The sequence below is a fragment of the Lissotriton vulgaris genome, chromosome 3_1 (assembly GCF_964263255.1).
Source record: "Lissotriton vulgaris chromosome 3_1, aLisVul1.2, whole genome shotgun sequence".
NCBI classification, from domain to species: domain Eukaryota; kingdom Metazoa; phylum Chordata; class Amphibia; order Caudata; family Salamandridae; genus Lissotriton; species Lissotriton vulgaris.
Genome location: NC_141689.1, coordinates 365,070,175 through 365,090,909, shown reverse-complemented (window position 1 = coordinate 365,090,909; position 20,735 = coordinate 365,070,175). Strand labels below are relative to the sequence as shown.

At 39.4% G+C, this 20,735-nt stretch overlaps 1 protein-coding gene across 1 annotated transcript in view; it reads left to right on the top strand.

The window, feature by feature from the left end:
- PLCXD3 (phosphatidylinositol specific phospholipase C X domain containing 3) overlaps positions 1-20,735 on the top strand; it is a 597,329-nt gene that overhangs the window by 364,362 nt on the left and 212,232 nt on the right. The window contains exon 2 of the mRNA XM_086960585.1: positions 11,661-12,369. Coding sequence (XP_086816711.1) covers positions 11,661-12,369 — 709 coding nt within the window. The remainder of the gene's footprint in view (positions 1-11,660; positions 12,370-20,735) is intronic.

Genomic DNA, 20,735 nt, shown 5'->3' with positions numbered 1-20,735 from the left:
TCAGGGCCCCCGCCCGCACCACAGAAGAGTTGTCTGTGCAAGTCCTGGCCCTGTTCAACTGATTTGGCCCACTTGTGGTATTCTTTTTTAATTCGTATGTATTGTTTTCCGCGTTTTATGTTGTCCGCAAGCTGTGAGGAAAGTGTCATGTCACCTGTTTAATGTTTTTTTTTTCTTTCAAAGGCTCTTTCCGTGTGTTCGTTTTTGTATCCCTTCAAAGAAGTTTCCCTTTCGTTTTGTCAATTGTGTGGTGAAGTCCTGGCAGTGCTCGAGTGATTATGGGCAGTTGTGTTATTTTCGTTATTCGTATGTCTTATTGTAAGCATTTTATCATGTCCGCAAGATGTGAGGAAAGTCTCATGAATGCGGAGTCAATTGCGTTTCTACGTTAAGAAATGTCGGCTTTTTTTGTTCGTGTTTACCCCCCTGTAACGTCGTTGGTCAATGGCCAATGGTTAAAGACTTTTTTTTTTGGTAAGCCGAAGTCTTGTGTGTGTTTTCTTTAGTGCGATGTGATTGGTGTAGTATGCGATTAATCCTACCCCCTGTGTGGTGTCATTTGACACTCCTCGTTGATGGAAGGCCCGCCTGGTTTTTAATGCGAAGGCGTCAATGTTGTCTGGGTAACTGCAACGAATGTGTGTATATTTCTTATAGCGCGCACCTGTGCTGTTTTTGTATATTGGTGTTACCGCGCTGTATGTGTGAATTTAAATTCATTGAAAGCGCATTTCCGCTCTATGTCTGCATTTTGTGCGTTCTAAATTCAGTGAAAGCGCATTTCCGCTCTATTTGTGCATATGTAAGTGTGTTGTGAAGTCGCTTTGCCTATGTTTGTTATTTGCACTTGGCACAGCCCTGTAAACGCCCACGTTTGTTGTTTGAGACGCCCACGACCACGCCCCCAAGGGACTACTTTACCACTTTTGGCGTTTTTGCTTTTTTAATGTATATGGTGTACATATCTATAGCCTATGTCCTTCTGCCACATCTCCCCTTTCAAATGGTGTATTGGCTGTAGTGATTGGTGCATTACTTTTGTAGTTTACCTGGCTCAAAGGTTTGTGTTCTCTCTTTATAATAGTAGTATAGATATGTCAAAGCACACAACCACAGGATATTCTAGCCTACTTGTGACATCAATAGACACATGTAGTAAAAAAATTACATTAGCACTCTACTGTAATAATGTGATATATTTAGGCTATGATATCGCAGAGCATAGTGCTAAAGCCAACACCAAGTATGAAAGGCAAGTGGCAATGCAGGACTGTAAATGCTTTATATAAAGTACTAGCTTTTCATCGCCATTTATTCTCAAATATTACCCCTGAGTATTGAGCTTATTATTAATTAGACAATTATTGTTCACTGTTCATTGACTCCACTGCTGCTGGAAAGCATGAATATATCTCCATGTTATCACACATGACAACACCTGCCTCCTGAGGAGCCTATAAAACACTGCTTAAATAATGGTATTGCAAAAAAATACAATTTGTATACTTGTGCCCTTATTTCTTTTCCATATCTACCGTCTAAGAATTTCTTTAATGAGAAGGAACAAGGGACCAAGAATTTTAAATACTAGTGATAGGTGTATTATTGATTATTATAATTGATAACATTTCAATTAATTAGATTGCAAGTCACCTTAATCAATCATTCAATCAATCAAATGGATTTATAGTGCGGCTAATCCCCCAAGACGGTATCCAGTCGCGTGAGGATCATGATGGTTTAGGTGACTCAGCTGAACAACCAGGTCTTGAGTGCTCTTTGGAATTCCAGTAAAGAGGTGGAGATGAAGGTGGTAGAGAGGCTAGCACCTTCATTTGGAGGGCTGCTCAGAGTACGCCGCTTTTGTTAATAATTGTTGCTAAAATTGCTGCTATTATTTGCACTGCTTTTAAAATAGTTTAATTTATTTTATTGAAGCGTGTGTGACACTGTTTCCTTTTAAACCATCGCTGCTAAATTGCTGTTAACACTTGCATTGCTTTTGAAAGTTTTTAGTCTTTTTTTATGTAACAGTGTTGTTACCAGCTCACGTAGTCCTGACTGACCGGATCACAGTGTACTTCCTGGCAGCTCAGCGCTCTAGTGTTTGGTCGGCCGATGCACAGCAGGGCCGAATGGAGGGTGGACGGGATCACAGGCTTTAAATTCAGGCTGGAGCAAGAGTGCAGCGGGTGCGCGCAGCAGGCGCGCCACAGGTGTGCCGAAGGCGCGCCTAAGGCAAGCCCGTCTGCGCCCCTCCGTGCCCGGCAGGGACCAGGGGCCACGACCCCCCGGTGCCCCTCTTTTTTACTCTAAGTAGGTATTGCTTTCCCTGAATAAAGGAGTTTCAACATTGCACTATAGATTAACGGCAAAACTCAGGTGAGAGGGGCTGCTGAAATCACAAGTCCAAGGAAGCTAAACAATGCTCCTCTACCGGTAAAACTGGTAAAGCAGGTGTGCCACCAAGGGTGTAGGTTCGCATTGCTTAATTCCCGCTCACCACCGAAGCACTGCCTTGAGGTCTTCTCGCTTCTGCAAGAGGACAGCCTGGACCTCCTATGCATCACAGAAACATGGGTGGATGAGTCCTCAATGCCGGATTTGGTTGCGGTGCTGCCTCCTAATTTTGCAGCCATTCATTTGAATAGACTTAGTAACACGAGGGGAGGGGCGTAGCTTTCCTTTATAAACATGCATTGAAAACTGAAACACTATGCACTGAAAGCATAGAAGGTGCAGATGTACTGGGGGTCAAATTTTGCTCCCCAACAGACTGTTAAGTATTTCTACTACTCTACCGCCCAACGTGCACTTCATCTAGGTTTATGGAACCTTTCTTGGAATTAGTCCACGATCTCTGTTCCAGCTACAAAGGAATGGTGGTCCTAGGGGATTTCAACTGCCATTGGGAAATAACCACGAAGGACTGCCAGGCAAAGCAGTTAGAAGATGACTTATCCTCTTTTAGGACTCAGCCAAATGGTGGTTGTATGTACACATGAGAAAGGTCATACATTAGATCTGGTCTGGGTACCCCACCCCCTGATCAGTCCCATTGTCATTTCTCCTTGTTCTTGGTCGGACCATTACTTAATTTATGGCCAATTTCCCCTTTTGACAAGAATGACAAATGCCATGCCTGAATGGAAAACACTGCGTAGTTGGAATAAGGTCAACTCTGCTGACCTGACAGCCACTCTATTGCACTCAGACTACCTTTTACCTGGGAAGTGTAATTTGGAGACTGAGAGTGCCACCCGATTGTCAAAACTTAAGGAAGCCATCGAGGTTGTGGCACCAGCTTGTAAGATCAGAATTGTGGACAAGGGTAAGGGGACACCTTGGTTCAATATTGCACTTAGGGAACTAAAAAAAATCACTTTGTCAGTGTGAGAGAGCCTGGCGTAAATCATATGAACCCAGTGCTCATGCAGCCTATGTATCAAAGTTCGCCACCTATAAAAAAGCCATCCGAATTTTATGAGGCTACGATTGCGGAGGCCGCTAACCCCCAGAAAGAGATCTTTAGGATCTTAAATGAGTTAAGGAGGGATACTGTGCAAAAATCTACCTTTAGCCAAAAAGATTTCCATGAATTTCAATCCTTCTTCTTAGGAAAGATAAAGGATTTGATGACAGAAATCCATCACACCCCGATCCTTCCCTGCTCAATTGAGCCTATCAACCCTCCCCCCATGCTGGCTTATTTATTGACCACCTTGCCATTACTCACCAAGGAGCTTTTTACCATCTTAGTTGGGTGAGTGAAATCGGGTTCACCTGCTGACCCCTCTTGTCCCAAAATTTTTAAGATGGCATTGCCGGGTATTGAGGACAAGGTGCTCTAGCTCCTGAATCGCCCCTTGGAAACAGAGCTTGTACCCTCTAATTTTAAGGAGGCCAGTGTGATTCCGCTCTTAAAAAAAACGGGCGCTGACGATAAGAATCTGAAGAACTTTAGGTCAATTTCACAGTTGCCTTTTCTAGCAAAAATACTAGAACAGCACGTCTTAAAATCCCTCTCCCACCATCTGGAAGCTAATCATCTTCTTGAGTTTAATCAGGCTGGATTCAGAGCTCATCACAGCACTGAATGGGTTATTCTCTCCGTGCTGGATGATTTGAGACTGAGGGCAGACAGAAAAATGCAGTGTGCTCTGGTATTACTGGACTATCCGCGGCATTTGACACTGTTAATCATGGCCAGTTACTTTCGTGGATTGCGGACCTAGGAATTCAGGGCACGGCTCTTGCCTGGCTGACCTCCTTCCTTAGGGACTGCTCCCAGCGAGTCCAACTAGCGGATTTGGTGTTTCATCCAACCACTTTGGCATGTGGTGTGCCTCAGGGTTCAGCATTATCACCTCTGCTTTTCAATGCTTATTTGCAGCCCTTGATTGCAGCACTGAACCAAATGGAGTGAAGGGTTTACAACTATGCCAACGATATTCGAATTGTTATCCAGATTGACCATTCACCTACGGCTCACTTAAGAATACAGGATATTCTGAAATTTACCGTCAACTGGATGTCAGTCAATTCGTTAAAAATAAACCCTGACAAAACGGAGGCTTTGGCAGTTACCACAGTCTCTAACCCTTGGAATGATCTGTCTTGGCCTTCAGAACTTGGGCCTTTTCCCGAACCAGCTGTAGCTGTAAAAAGTCTTGGCATCAAAATTGATGCCTTGCTATCTTTGACACAACAGGTGTCGACTGTGGTAGGAACTAGTGTTGGTCTAATGCGACAGCTGCGAAAACTGTCCCCACTGTTGTCCTTTGCTACACTTAGACTGGCGGTTTCAGCGTTGATTCTGTTGCGTCTGGACTATGGCAAATCTCTGTATTATGGTTTACCAAAAAAGCTATTGGCCAGGCTCCATGTTGTCATGAACACAGAGAATTACATTTAAAAGCCTCTGCATTGCACATAAAGCCATTTACGGCTTAGCCCCCAGGTACATCAAGAACCGATTGACCAACTACACTCAGAGCAGGATGCTTCGGTCAGCAGATGGATGTCGCTTGGTTTGCCCCCAGTTTAATCTTTTGTCCATGGGTGGAAGAGCTTTCTCGACCACAATTCCTCAGGCATGGAACAGTCTCCCGGAAAATGTACGCAAGGAAACAAATTATCCTTCCATTAAGAAAGAATTTGAAGACCGTGCTTTTCTTAGAGGCATGGGGGACTCTCTGAGCAGGCCACTTATTATTTTATCTGGTGTAGGGCTTCCTCTGATAGCGCTTAGAAACCTCTGGGTGATTATGAGCTCTAGAAATTCACAATAACATAACATAACATAACATCTGTAGCTGCAGAGAGAGGTTTTACCACTGGGTAGGAGAAGGTGCATCCGCCGCTGTTGCTTCGATGGATGTGGGCGTTTGAGAGAGAGAGAGGCATAGCGTAGTTGTTCAGTGGGGCGATGGAAACTCAGACGATGGTTGATGTAGGTTGGTCTGTAATTGTGCAGGGCTTTGTAGGAGTGGATCATCAGCTTGAATTGGCATCTCTTCTTTATTGGGAGCCAGTGGAGTTTTCTGAGGTCGGGGTGATATGGGTCCATCTGGGGAAGTTGAGAGTGAGTCTGTCAGCGGACTTCTGTATGGTCTGGAGTCTCTTTAGAAGGTGTGTGGTGATTCTGGCATTGAGTGCGTTGCCATTGTCTGGTAATTAGGGCTTGAGTGGCGGTACATTAATATCGATTCAAAAATATTAAATGGAAAGAATATCGACCGGATAGAATATTGAGTACAAAAATATCGACTAGAATAGCAATAATATCGATTCCAAAATATAGAACGGATAAAACATCGAATGGACAGAATATAGACAACAAAAATATCAAATTAGAGGTAAGTAAGTTAATATCATTTTTTTAAGTGTTTTTTATGTTACTATATGTGTGAAAAGTGTATATTTAATTTATATTATTGGTAATTCATTTTCATTAATTGATTAATTGATAATTATGTTAATTATATTAATTTATTTTCTGTAGCGGGTTGTGGGTTTATAGGGAAATAGGGTGGGAAGTAATTTAATTATAATTAATTAAAATATGTTAATTTATTTATTGGTATTAATTTGTAATAATTGTTAATTATTTGGAAAATAATTAAAATTAAATTGGTAATTAATTTTAATTAATTGGTTAAATGATAATTATGTTAATTATATGAATTTATTTTCTGTCGCGGGTTGTGAGTTTATAGGGGAATAGGGTGGGAAGTAATTTAATTAAAATGTATTAAATATGTTAATTTATTGGCATTTATTTTGAATTAATTTTTAATTAATTATTAATTGGTAATTAATAAAATGTAATTGGTAATTAATTTTAATTAATTGAATAATTGGTAATTAATTAAAATAAAATTGGTAATTCATTGTTAATTAATTCATAATTGGTAAGTAAATAAAATATAACTGGTAATTAATTTTAATGAATTGATTAAATGTTAATCATGTTAATTTTATTTTATTTTCAGTTGTGGGTTGTGGGTTTATAGGGGAATAGGGTGGGAAGTAATTTAATTAGAAATAGTTAATGTTTTAAATTTATTTATTGGTTATTTTTGTTGAACATAATTATTTATTATCAAAAACGAATAATTATTCTTAAAAAAATTAATTGATTGGTATTCATATTTAATTAATTTTCATTCATATATTAAGTATTTATGTTCCCTACTGTTGCACTCTCAGGAGTGGGAATAGTAATTTTTACCCCTACGCTATCCAACGCTTTCCCTACTGTTGCACTCATTGGAGTGGGAACAGTAATTTTTACCACTACGCTATCCAGCGCTTTCCCTACTGTTGCACTCACTGGAGTGGGAATAGTAATTTTTACCCCTACGCTATCCAACGTTTTCCCTACTGTTGCACTCTCTGGAGTGGGAATAGTAATTTTAACCTCTACGCTATCCAATGCTTTCCCTACTGTTGCACTCACTGGAGTGGGAATAGTCATTTTTACCCTACCGCTATCCAAAGCTTTCCTTACTGTTGCACTCTCTGGAGTGGGAATGGTAATTTTAACCTAGTCGCTATAAAACGCTTTCCCTACTGTTGCACTCACTGGAGTGGGAATAGTAATTTTTACCCTCCCGCTATCCAACGCTTTCCCTACTGTTGTACACTCTGGAGTGGGAATAGAAAATGTTACCCTCCCGCTATCCAACATTTTCCCTACTGTTGCACTCACTGGAGTGTGAATAGTAATTTTTATGCCTACGCTATCCAATGTTTTCCCTATTGTTGCACTCTGTGGAGTGGGAATAGTAGTTGTTATCCCTACACTATCCAACGCTTTCCCTACTGTTGCACTCTCTCTGGAGTGGGAATAGTAATTTTTACCCCTACGCTATCCAACGCTTTCCCTACTGTTGCACTCTCTGGAGTGGGAATAGTAATGTTTACTGCTACGCTATCCAATGTTTTTTCTACTATTGCACTCACTGGAGTGGTAATAGTAAATGTAACCCTCTCGCTATCCTATGGTAAATATATTGTATATTTTATTATTAATACTATGTATATATATATATATATATATATATATATATATATATATATATATATATATATATATATATATATATATATATATATGTATTCATTATATATATGTATTCATTATATATATATATTTTTAATTATATTGATTATCTATTATTTTTAATGTTTTTTAAGTATTTTAAATATTTTTAAGTTAGTTATATTTATTATTTCATTAATTTTAAATTACTTTTAACTATTTAAAAAGTCGATATTTTGACTATCTATATTTTTTACATCGATATGTTTGATTCAATATTTTTCTACTTACCTGTTTGGAGATAGGAAGTCGATATTTTGTCAATCTATATTTTTAACAAGATATTTTTGTATATCGATAATTTTGACATCGATATTGACTGAAAATCTTTCGAAATTCTTGGATCACCACCTGTTTAATTTTGTACTGTCCCTAAGATCATATATCAGAGACACCACTGATTTCATTGAAAAGGTGGAACTGTTGGAGGGGCAATCATCTTATATCCTGATTACCCTGGATATCACAAGTTTATATACTTGTATTGACCATGAACAGGGGCTACACGCAGTGGAATATTTCCTGAGGAAAAGAGAACTCAAATATTCAATGCATAATAAGATGCTATTGGAATTCATTGCATTTTGCCTGCGCAATAATATCTTTCTCTTTCAGGACACTATGTATCGCCAACTCTCTGGTACGGCCATGGGTTCCTGCTTCGCCCCCAGCTATGCGAATCTTTTCGTTGGCTGGGGGGAGGAGCAGGTAGCCTGGGCCCCCAGACTTGCCACATGGAACACCAAGGTGGTAACCTGGAGCAGATACATAGATGATCTGTTCCTGGTGCGGAATAGTACAGTTGAGGAAGCCAACCAATACATTCAATTGCTCAACGAGAACGAGTATCATCTGAGATTTACCAGTGAAATCAGCAGGGACAGGGTTAATTACCTAGACCTAGAAGTTAGTGTCAGTGAGGGACCCATTTGCACACAACTTTACCGCAAGCCCACGGCCGGGAATAGCGTCTTACACGCTTCCAGCGGCCATCCTCGTAAATTGATTAACAATATCCCATACGGGGAATTCTTGCGGTTAAAGCGCAACTGCAGCCAAAACACTCATTTTGAGAAAGCAGCTGGTAAATGCATGGAACGATTTATAACAAGAGGTTACAGCTCTTCTCTTCTTCAAGACACCCTTAACAGGGTTAGGACAATACCACGTGCTAGTCTCTTTGTCAAGAAGAAAGGCCCCAACATTGAAGGTAAATTTCGCATTATAACACCATATGCCGCTGACTCCTTCAAACTGCGATCCATTTTGTCCAAACATTGGCACATCTTAAAATCGGATCAGATTGTAGGGCCTGACATTCCCAACACACCACTTATTACATTCAGGAAGGCCAGATCTCTATGAGATCAAATAGTCCACAGCTATTTGCCATCACTTAAGAAACCATTAGGAACTTTGAAAGACACCAAAGGCTTTTTCCCTTGTGGGAAATGCAAAGCCTGTGCTTCAAGTAAAAGGACACTGACATACCAAGTCCCGGGTAGAAAGGATGGGAGGAAAATAACAAAGTTTATGTCATGTCACTCTGACTTTGCTGTCTATTGCCTAATGTGTCCCTGTCTGTTACGGTATGTTGGGAGTACCATTAATCCTGTCAAGTTGAGAATATTAGAACACATGCGGGCCATTGCGAATAAAGACTTTACGTATCCCGTGGCCCGACATTTCTCCTTGACACATAACAGTGACAGGAATCTTCTCAGACATTTTTTTTTTGGACCAAGTCGAAGAGAATCCCAGAGGGGGCAATAGATTGCTCACACTCAGGGGACTTGAGTCCTGGTACATCATTGACCTGGAGACTAAAGCACCTGGAGGCTTAAATATGGGAGAAGAACTGGCCTCTCATTTGGGTTAACTGAGTGTATTACTGTGCTATGAGTTTTGTTTAGTTGAATACTGAATCTCCAACAACAATTCTACAGTTTGATTATTTGTGCAATACTTTCTGGAAATGGTCTGAGTGTTTTTGTTTTGTGATGGATGACATCATCACTACCGAGACCGAGCTAGAAGATTTGCTTTAGTATTTGACCACATCGTAGTTTTGGCAGTCCTTTTGGGCTGCAATTGCCGATCCACGGCAAGATTGTGTTCAAACTGACCACATTAGAATTTTGTATTTATGTCGCAAGTTGGGTAATTCTCAACAACATATTGTTGTCTTAGCCATGAAATGTATTATGTTTGTACAGTATATGGTTTTGCTTTTAAGACAACAATTTAGCCGATACACGGCAGTATAAGGATGTGGTATACTTACTAGCAATCTGGTGTAATATATGTTGAATTTATACATTCCAAGATGGCGCCCCGCGCTGCGAACAAGAATTAGTCCTTTGTTTGTTTTGAAATGCCTTACAAACATTTATAATGGCGCTGCGCACGCCGTATCAGATGTAAACATTGAGAAAGGGAGGGCTCTCCCGAAACGCGTCTGTCTTTGAATAAACTGTCCTGCTAACGAACTGTGCCGTGCTTGAGAGTGCTTATTCTTCCTGGAACCCGGCTGGGTATTTTCAGGATTTGGGAGCTTGGATATATATATATATATATATATATATATATATATATATATATATATATATATATATATATATATATATATATATATATATATATATATATATATATATATATATATATATATATATATATATATATATATATATATATATATATATATATATATATATATATATATATATATATATATATATATATATATATATATATATATATGTATTCATTATATATATATGTATTCATTATATATATATTTTTTTAATTATATTGATTATCTATTATTTTTAATGTTTTTTAAGTATTTTAAATATTTTTAAGTTAGTTATATTTATTATTTCATTAATTTTAAATTATTTTTAACTATTTAAAAAGTCGATATTTTGACTATCTATATTTTTTACATCGATATTTTTGATTCAATATTTTTCTACTTACCTGTTTGGAGATAGGAAGTCGATATTTTGTCAATCTATATTTTTAACAAGATATTTTTGTATATCGATAATTTTGACATCGATATTGTGTCAGTGATCCGCCTGGTCTTCAAGGGGATCCATTTGAAGCCTTCTCATAACATGTGAAGTGCGTGAAATGCAGGCAGAGGCGACTGCGTGGATCTGGGACGTCATGGTCAGTTTGCTGTCCAGGATTGGCCGGTCACTTTGGATGATAATCCTAGTTCCAAGGGCAAACAAGGATCATTCCAAAAAATGGTGTTGTTGCCGAAGATCATCACTTCCGTTTTGTCCATGTTGAGCTTCGGGCAGTTAGTGACGGTTGTCATAAACATGTGAATGTTGTCTCTTGTATTAATTGGGTCTTTTGAGAGTGAAAGGATGAGCTGGTGTTCTGTGCTTGTAAATTAACTCAAACTTTGGTCAAATTCCATTATACGATTAGAGAACTCCCCATAGACTTTCAACATTCATAAAATGCCTTGTAGGGAAACTTTCATAGATTTATTTGAGAGGGTTGGTATAACGCTAGATGTAACAATATGGTTCAGCCAGTGGTAAATCATTCCAGTTATTCTTTTGGTCTGTGATTACCATCTCAGATAGTTGTCATTACAGTCAATATGAAAAGACTTAAGGCAATTCCACAGAAAATATATCACAAGTGAGATTAAACAATAAGATTGACCTATGTTCAGGCTAAATAAAATATGTTCAGCTGCACCAAATTAGATTATAACTGCCTGGAGAGGAGTTATATACCTCCCGTTTGTAAGATTTTGAAGGTAACTACTTTTCATTTATTCGAAACCTATTATAGTGTATAAGCCGCTGTAAAACTGTTGGAAAGTCACCAAAATAATGTCAAAATAAAAGTACAAAAGTAAAACAACTATGCACATTGAATGGTAATGTTGTTTTTCCTCAAATCATTGAATTTAGTTATGTGTGTTGTTAATTGTTTGTCTTTTTGTCTATCAAGACATATATATGTTTAGTTTTACAATGTTTCTGCACAACAAAAAAGTACATATTTTCCTTTTGTTTTGTAGGGTCTCATGATTCCTTCAGTTTCTATATTGATGAAGCATCTCCCGTGGGACCAGAACAACCAGAAACTGTCCAAAACTTTGTGTCTGTTTTTGGGACTGTTGCCAAAAAGCTAATGAGAAAGTGGTTAGCAACGCAGACAATGAGCTTCACCAGCCAGTTAGAGGCAGGGATACGTTATTTTGACCTTCGGATTTCTACCAAGCCTAGAGACCCTGATAATGAACTCTATTTTGCTCATGGTTTATTCAGTGCCAAAGTCAATGAGGGCCTGGAGGAGATCAATGCATTTCTCACTAACCACCACAAGGAGGTGATCTTTCTGGACTTCAACCACTTCTACGGGATGCAGAAGTATCATCATGAGAACCTTGTTCAAATGCTTAAAGACACATTTGGGAACAAAATGTGTCCTGCCATATTTGCTCAAGAAGTAAGTCTTCAATATCTGTGGGAGAAAGATTACCAAATTTTGGTATTTTATCATAGCCCAGTAGCACTCGAAGTATCCTTCCTTTGGCCCGGTCAAATGATGCCGGCTCCTTGGGCGAACACAACAGACACAGAAAAACTGATTCAGTTTCTTCAAGCATCGATCACTGAAAGAAGGAGGAAAGGCACATTTTTTATATCACAAGTGGTGCTGACTCCAAAAGCAAGCACAGTGGTTAAAGGAGTGGCAAGCGGACTTCGGGAAACAATCACAGATAGGTAGGTGCATTCAACAATTCAAATGCTTACATTTTCTTCCATGTCATGTATCCATGCTCAGGTTAAAAAGATTGTGTACCACAAAAAATGTCAATCTTTCACTGCTCACATCAAAAGGCTTACTGGCAACTATCAAACCAGAGGAGACATTTGTTTAAATCTAAGCCCTGAAACTGGCTAGCACATTCCTAGTAGGTAGACAGCCTGCTGGGTTAGAGGGGAATCAAGAGTAATGTGTGCTATCTAAGAAAGGCTGTAGAGTACACCACCCCCGCCCCTGCTATCGAAGTCCGAAAGCCACTACTCAGACTTTCGGTGATGTGGTTTTGACATATTATTTACCGCATTAGAAAGAGCAAATAATTACCACGAACCTGACATTCTAATTGTGAAATAGAACAAAACTTTAAAAAGTATACGATTTCACCAAAACAATTTCGTAATCAAATTATAGACCACGAGTTGGTTGCAAACACTATTGTAGTAAAACATGGTTGAGGCTGTTCTACTCAAAAGACAGAATCCATATCTTTTCACACATGGAGCATGAAATGTTTCTAAAGGCCGGTATACTCATAACATTCGATAACTGTTGAAGTTCATCTATAGAACACCTTTCCATCTTTGCCATACCAAATTATGTGGCATCATTGGGAGGAGTCGTAATATTTACAAATACATTTTGGTTGCTGTTTGTTTGACTACATACTTAATGGGCACGTCTATGGTCTTGTGCCCGCTCACTGGAAAGGGATTTTGACTTAAAGGCCCGGAATATTTAAAGGCCTCGTAATTTAGATGCACCCACGTGGCATCTGTCTGACATATCTCCATTCTGTTTTTTATGCTTGCCCTTGAAGGCACTTTGGGCTTAGGCTGGTCATTGTTCTGGGGAAAATTGCTAATGTGCCTGACACTATTAAATTTCACTCACCAGCACCCTTCAACCATGAGATCACTTCGTCCCCTACATTTTATTATTAATAGCATTTCTTTTTATGGCAGTTTTACCTGGTGCGAGACTGACATTAGAATGTGGCAAAGTGGTTTCCATATGATCATGTTATGGTACAATTCAGAATAAAATAAAACTCTTATATAGATGCCAACTTTTCCTGAAATATTATAAACGCATACAGAACTAGAATTTGTGTGGCAACAGCACATACATAACATTCACTGTCCTTTAAAGACCGAGTGGCAATTATAACTACAAAAAAGTGACAGAATTAGAATTCCCGTTTCGACATCGGTAAATATACAAGGTTTGAGTGGATGCCATAGCTGAAATGGATGTGGCACTAATATTCAGAAAAACACAATAATCAATGCCTTTAACGGGGATTGGCCACTAAAAGCTGAAAATATGTCAAAGTGGTAAAGCAATCTTCTGCTAGGCTGTTTAAGACTTAAGACTTTGGTTAAACACTTAAGCCGTGGCAAATTGGCAAAATGGCAAGATGGTAAGATAACAGTAAGGCAAGATGTTTACTCTCTCTGTCATTCTGTTTCCCAGCTTTCTCACTTCACAGGTAGGACAACCACATATTCTGCATTCCACGCAACCATATTGCAATCTAATTTGCAATATGATTTCGGCACATACTCCTGTGTTAGGAATGGCACTGGATGCTGAGAAAGCCTTTGACAAAGTCTCCTGGACTTTCCTGCATGCAGTGATTGACAAACTCTATTTGTGGGATACATTTACTTTCATTGTCCACGACTTCTACAACAACTCCTGTCCATCAATAAATGTCAATGGATGCCTTTCTAATAGCTTCCAATTCTAACAAGGCAGGAGGTATGGTTGCCCCGTCCCCCTCACTCTTTATTCTTACATTGGACCCTTTATTGATTGCAATAAGACTGAACAAAATTGTAGGCACCCCATTTAAATTTGATCCGTTAAAGATGGCAGCCTATACTGATAATGTTTTTATGTTTCAATCTTCTCTGAAAAAGCTGAAGATGCAATTCCGCCATACTTGATACAATAGAGTATTACGCAAAGGTCCCTAAATAAGGGAAAAAAACTGAAATACTCTCCCTTACCAAGCTATGTAATAGCTGTCTAATTAGCAACACAAGCCTAAAATTGGAATGTACTAAGGTAAAAAGTCCTGGGATCTTGTGTTGAGGAAGCTATGAAATCAAACAAAAACAAACAACACTATCAAAAACCTTTTAGACAACTGAGCCTTATCGCATTCAGGGAGCACTGTCCCAGTTTGCGGCTAATTTTTAACTATGAACACCGGACGGAAACATGGACAGTGAGACCTATTACTGATAATAATTTTCCAGGGCACATGTGAACTCACATGGCCCTGGGGGCAATGCATTAGTTGAAGACGGACCGGCTGATTGAAGCACCTGGTCTGCATCTCACAGGAAAGGCAGCCTTTTAAAAGGAGAATAGAACTCCCCCTGCAGACGGGTGCAGTGAGTGACTACTTCCACCAGCAGGTGGATACTTTGGGGGTCCATGGCACCCCTTTCAGAGGGCACCCTTGATTCACAGTCTCTTTGCTACTGTGCCTGCGTCCATCATATGGCAGGGGCACTGAAGTACACTTTCACTCATTAGCATGGGAGTATATGCCCATGATAGGGAGGGTACACCCCTTTAAGATAGTACGGGTGGTGTATTTATTAAAGAAGAGGCAACACAAACATCAGTGGCCACTTCTGTAATAAAACTATGATTAGGGGGTGCGGAAAATGGGTGCAAACACTTGTTGCACCACAGGGGCACAGTATGCAAGATGGCCCCATGTCTCATAAATATATCATTGGTGGAAAAGAGTTGAGACTAATAAAATAATGGTCCCTCCACTCATTAACTTCTAAAAGGATAGAGTTAAATCCTCATATATGTCTGACATTTAACCAGATATGGTCTCCCTACTCACTCTAATCTAACTCATGACGGTGAAAACAAATGTTTCAGGGCATTCATCAGTCATACTTATAAGCAATGTGCTTGCACTCTGCTTCTTAGATAATAAACTCAATAATAATATGAAACCCTCCTCGTTAGCCTCCTTTTGGCACAACCACAACACCAGAATCAGAAGTAAATCTCTCTTTGTCAAAAAGATGCCTGCTAAAGGAATACAACTAGTCAAGTACAAAGGCCCAAAAATGACCCTGTCCCTTTCTCCTCATTTAAGCAATCGTACATCGTAAAAGAAATTGACTTCTATATATTTCTAAAAAAAGGGCTTTGCCCAAAATCAGTTCTCCTCTTGAGTCTAATCTACCCACTGTTATTAAGAAAAACACAAAAGGAGGCTTTAAAAAAGCTTCTAAAACATGTCACCCTATAATCAAAACCAACAAGTGATCTACACCAAATGAAAGTATATTCTCAAGGAGCATAACCCAAAAAGAAATCTCTCTGTAAACTCAGAACATATTTGGTTTCGACTAATAAATCCCAACAATTGCTTTGCCTCTAACCCATTCAGATTGTGGTCTGCCTACCATGTATCAAACATTTTTTGGTCCACTGACTTAGCCTCCATATTATTGGACACTTTCCCCTCACACATTACCAAAGCACTTGCAAAAATGATATTGACTTAATTGACTTAATTGACATCTTAGTAAACATAGACATCACATCCATTTTATTGGATTGGAAAGAATTCAACTGCTAATGCATTCATGCATGGTGGGCCCGGACCTAATTTACAAGAGGCACTGAAAACTCCCTAAATTCCTACCTAAACAAAGCCATCTCAAAGTAACCTATGGGAGAAACTAGATACATTTGTTAACTCACCTAAACCCCCATAAATACCCACATCATCCAGGCTTCTTAAAAACAATCATGTAACACCCACAATAAACAAGCTACTATCTGAATAAGAAATGCATCAGGTCCTACCCCCCTCACTGCACCTCCCAACACGGTCCTCTATGCCTCTCTCTCTCTCTCTCTCTCTCTCTCTCTCTCTCTCTCTCTCTCTCTCTCTCTCTCTCTCTCTCTCTCTCTCTCTCTCTCACACTTTATCTTAGTTTATTCTAACTTAGAGAAACAATCTGGACTCATTCAACACTTCAAAACATAGATCCCTTGAAATACAAAAGCGTTGGTCATTCTAATACAAATATTGTAAGTCGAGCAATAAAACAAATTCACAATTGTTTCTGTACTACTAACTTCCATGAGCCCTGCAGCTTTAAAATTCAATAAAGATTATTTTACATAAAAAACTTAAACATTGCATTGCAGATAATATTGCCACACATCTCATGAGTTGAATCACTCCAATAGGAACAGTCCAGCCCGAACTGCCAAGCCAGGACCGCCCTGTACAGGAGCACAAGCATCCCGAGACTGGTTTCACCCATTGTTGCTAATGGAGTAGGGTCAAGATGGATGTATATATGGCTGGGTCCAAATTGAGGTGGCATGGTGGGTTGGAATGCTACCCCGAACAATTGCCAATAGTTATACCTATTCCAGGTATTCCTTTGATCACCTTTTGTGTGTTTGATGCACCACCGAGGGACAAGTTATGCCCAAATGTGGGTCTCATGTTCACTCTGTCACTCTAATCAAGCTACATCCAATTGAATCAGGACAAACACAGTCTTGGGGGTGTTTGTGTTCAGTTCAGGGAGGGCCTGGCCTGACAGTTCAGACTGGAGTGTTTCTAATCGAGCAGGGTCAAAAGCAATTGCATATGGATGGGTCTAAACTGAGGTGGGATAGTGGGCAAAAGAACATTGGGTTAGAATGCTACTGGGGCGAATGCCAATGGTTTGATTTATTGCAAGCATTCCTCTAATGTTCACTGCACTCTAGAATCTCTTCACATAATGTTCTGCAGGGCCTTTGGTTGGGATTGTATTTTTGCCCATAACTGTGCTTGGGTTGGTCCTAAGAGCATTGGACCACCAATGCATTGTTTAGCATGATGTGCTCTTTGTGTTCAAGGCACATGCTTGGTTCTCTCCCTAGGTTATGGAGGTCCCCAAAATCATCACCTCTTTCACTGCTTGCTATATTTACCGACTTCTCCTGCTCTTATGTGGAGGCTCACTCTTTTGTGGAGGCCACATGGCAGGAGGGTATTCGGCATCTGGGGAGTCTCCAGGACTGGTGGGGGTTGGAGGAATTGTGTTCTCTCTCATCATAGTGGGGGGTGGTGTGTGGGGATCAGCCTGAGCCTCTGGTTCTGTCTGTGAAAAATTGTGGTTTTACAGGTGCAGATCAGCATGTGGTAGCCCACCATTGGTTTGTGCGATCAGTAATGTCAGACACAGGAACAAAGTGCCTCTTAACATCAGGTGGATTGGGCGGTTTCCACCTGCAGTACTGATTCATCCGACCCATAATTGAGCCCTTAATGTCATTCTACGTATTACTTGTATAATAAAATGCTGTTCTTGGTTAGACAACCATTTTAATGCAGTAATTAAAAAGAATCAGGGCAAAATCACAAAGCATCCCCAGGCAGTGATTCTAAGCCTCTAAACCTGCATTTGCTGGTTCAAGTTAAGAAAGGGGAGTGTTTACCTTTTGTTCTTATAGTTTATAAGCTTTGGCAATATAAATCACTGCAGGATCCTCTACTTTTTATGTTGGTCACAATAAAATACCACCGCTGTGGAACAGATTGCAATCTTTTTATATTAAATAATAGTTTTCAACTGAACTGGAAATTCATTATTTTTCATCCATCCCAGCTGTTCATCAACACCTTTTTATTATTTGTGAGAAATGGCTATTCAGTCATAACGGCAATAGACCTATATTGTTAGGAAAATATATTTGCAGGTTGGTGACCATTGGATTCAAGCATACTGAGCTCTCTGTGAGACATATGTTCTTTCTGGTAAAACTTTGTTAAATTTTGTCATAGAATTTCATCTATTCATCTGCTCGGTTCTTATAACTTTTCAAATTGTTTCTGTAGCTTCCTATCTTACATATAAATTCATAATCGAAGATTATTAATATATACATACATTAATAGTAGGTCCAGCAATTTCTTGATGCCTAATCACGGATGCAATTCAAAAGGCCCACCGGTCCTCACAATGAAGCAAGCATTTCTCTCGGTCCTACATCTCTATCATGTATCTTCAATATGTGCTGTACTTTAAGCATGCCTATCTAAGCGTCTCATGTCTTTTTGAATGCTAGTGGAGGTCTTCTGGAAACAGTCTATGTACCACACAGACAGGTTCCTGATTGGTTTTACCGATTCAGACTGCACCTAATCAAGCTCCTGACAAGCAGTTAGCATTATCTGACTGCCAAAAGATGCCCTTCTAGTTTTTTCTGGAACTAGGCTAAGCGCATTTCAGGTGATACATTTCTCAAGAGGGAGAGTGTGAGAGAGAAAGAGTGAGAGAGAGAATGATGTTCAGATAGAGAAATAGAATGGACAGAGGTCAAGGAGAGAAAGTTCACTTTTCCAAGGGCTCCTTTGAAGGTTGGGGCCTGCCCCTGGCCATGACTTAAAACGCCTCTGGTGCGATTTCTTGTTTGTTTCTGTACACGATTATCACCCACTCAGTGCAGACTCTATTATTCGAGTTTTGCCAGTGAATTGTTTGCCACTTTCTGGCTTATTCATTCCCTTTTGTTGAAAAAGTCTGTATGCTCGCTTCCTGAGTTATAGGCCTTTGTGCATTTAGAAGTTATTGATGCAAATATTTTTTCTCCAGTGGCTGTCTCTCTCATAGCGTCTCTTATTCCTCGTTCATAAAGCTTTGTAGTGTTTTGATGAAGTGTTTGTTGTTGTGATTGCTAAGAGTTATTTGGCATACTTCCTTGTTCATGTTCAATTGTAAAACGCTTTGCACTCCTTGGAATTTAAATTGGGCTCAGGGTGAGAAAGTAATATCATCCAATGTTATAGGTAAGTTGTACATCAAATTGTATTCTTTAACTCTAATATCAGTAATTGTGTTTGAAGTATTTAAAATGAAACCAATTAACAATCCATCCAGACATTGTTAGTCATGATTTGGCTAATGATTGTGTCAATTGATAGATGAGTTGCATAGGTTTAAGGAGTTCCCTGAGTTGTGGGGAGGGGCCAGGAGCGTCAACACTCGAAGACATGAGACCCCTAACGGATCCTCCTCGTGATGCATGCTCACCTGTGCACAGTGTAGTACAAATATTGTCCCTTTATCTTCCACTCAAGCCAAACAAATGTACTATTTGGAGGTGTGCAGTCACTAGCATTTTGCAGCAGTGTTTGATCCAAATGTCTTTGCAGATGTTAGTGTAAAGCTGGACAGGCACCAGAGCAATGTATGTTGTTCAGAATTGTTGGTACAATCCATGGTGTCCTGCTGTTAGTTGAATACATACACATTTTTCTAGTGATTGCGTGAAAACCTGGATTTCTGTGATCGTCTGAAAAAGTACCAGGGTGAAAGCGTACCACTAGATATGTGTTCATGTGTCCCACTGCTTATGCAGCCCATATGCACTGAGACTGAACTGCACTTTTGAAGTGTTGATAATCTGCCCATCCAATTTTCCTTCCCTGGTCCAGAACGATCACGTTTCCACCATTGGTTCAAATCTGAACATAGGGAAAGGGCAAGGATCATTAAAATAAAGTAGGGCCTCAGGGAATGGGGATGATTATAATTGCCAAACACACACCTTATGTGCATATACAGTAGCAACTCTGTGCTCAACCCTCAAAACATGGTTCTATTTGTCCTAAGAATATGATATAAAGTTCTTCTGCATCCAAATGAATGTAAAGTATACGTGATCAAAAGCTACCATTTTATCTTGAAAGTAAATCTATGATGATTTTTTTTTATTTTACAGAGTTTTATATAGCGCGAGCTTGGCCTGAATCGGGTATCAGAGCGCTTTACATAGCACCAGTAGCAGTTTAGGACATATTGATGATTTTTGTTAGGCACCGGAAGATTAAGTGATTTGCCCAGAATCACAGGATGTTCGGCATCATTGCAGAGACTCGAACCTAATTCCCCAGATTCAAAGTCGACCGCCCTAGCCGTTAGGCCAACTCTTGACTTTACTCATTAAGATGATGAGGCGAAACCCCAAACCCAGTGTAATGTCATTCTCCTGATTAACAAACTTAATATTACTGTCTAAGGGTTTCAAATAGGTATGGCATAGTTACTAATCCGTGGAAAGGGAAGTATGTCACTTCATTGCTGTCGATATATCAACGTAACATACCGCAATCTTGACTTCCACTATAGCATCATAGTAAGCATATACAGGTAAGTATTGATTTACCCTTCTTAACTTCAACATCATCATCATCATAAAAACATTATTTCAGCTATTACAGCCATAAAAGCACATACAGATTCACAACCTCTTCGAATTCAAATCATGA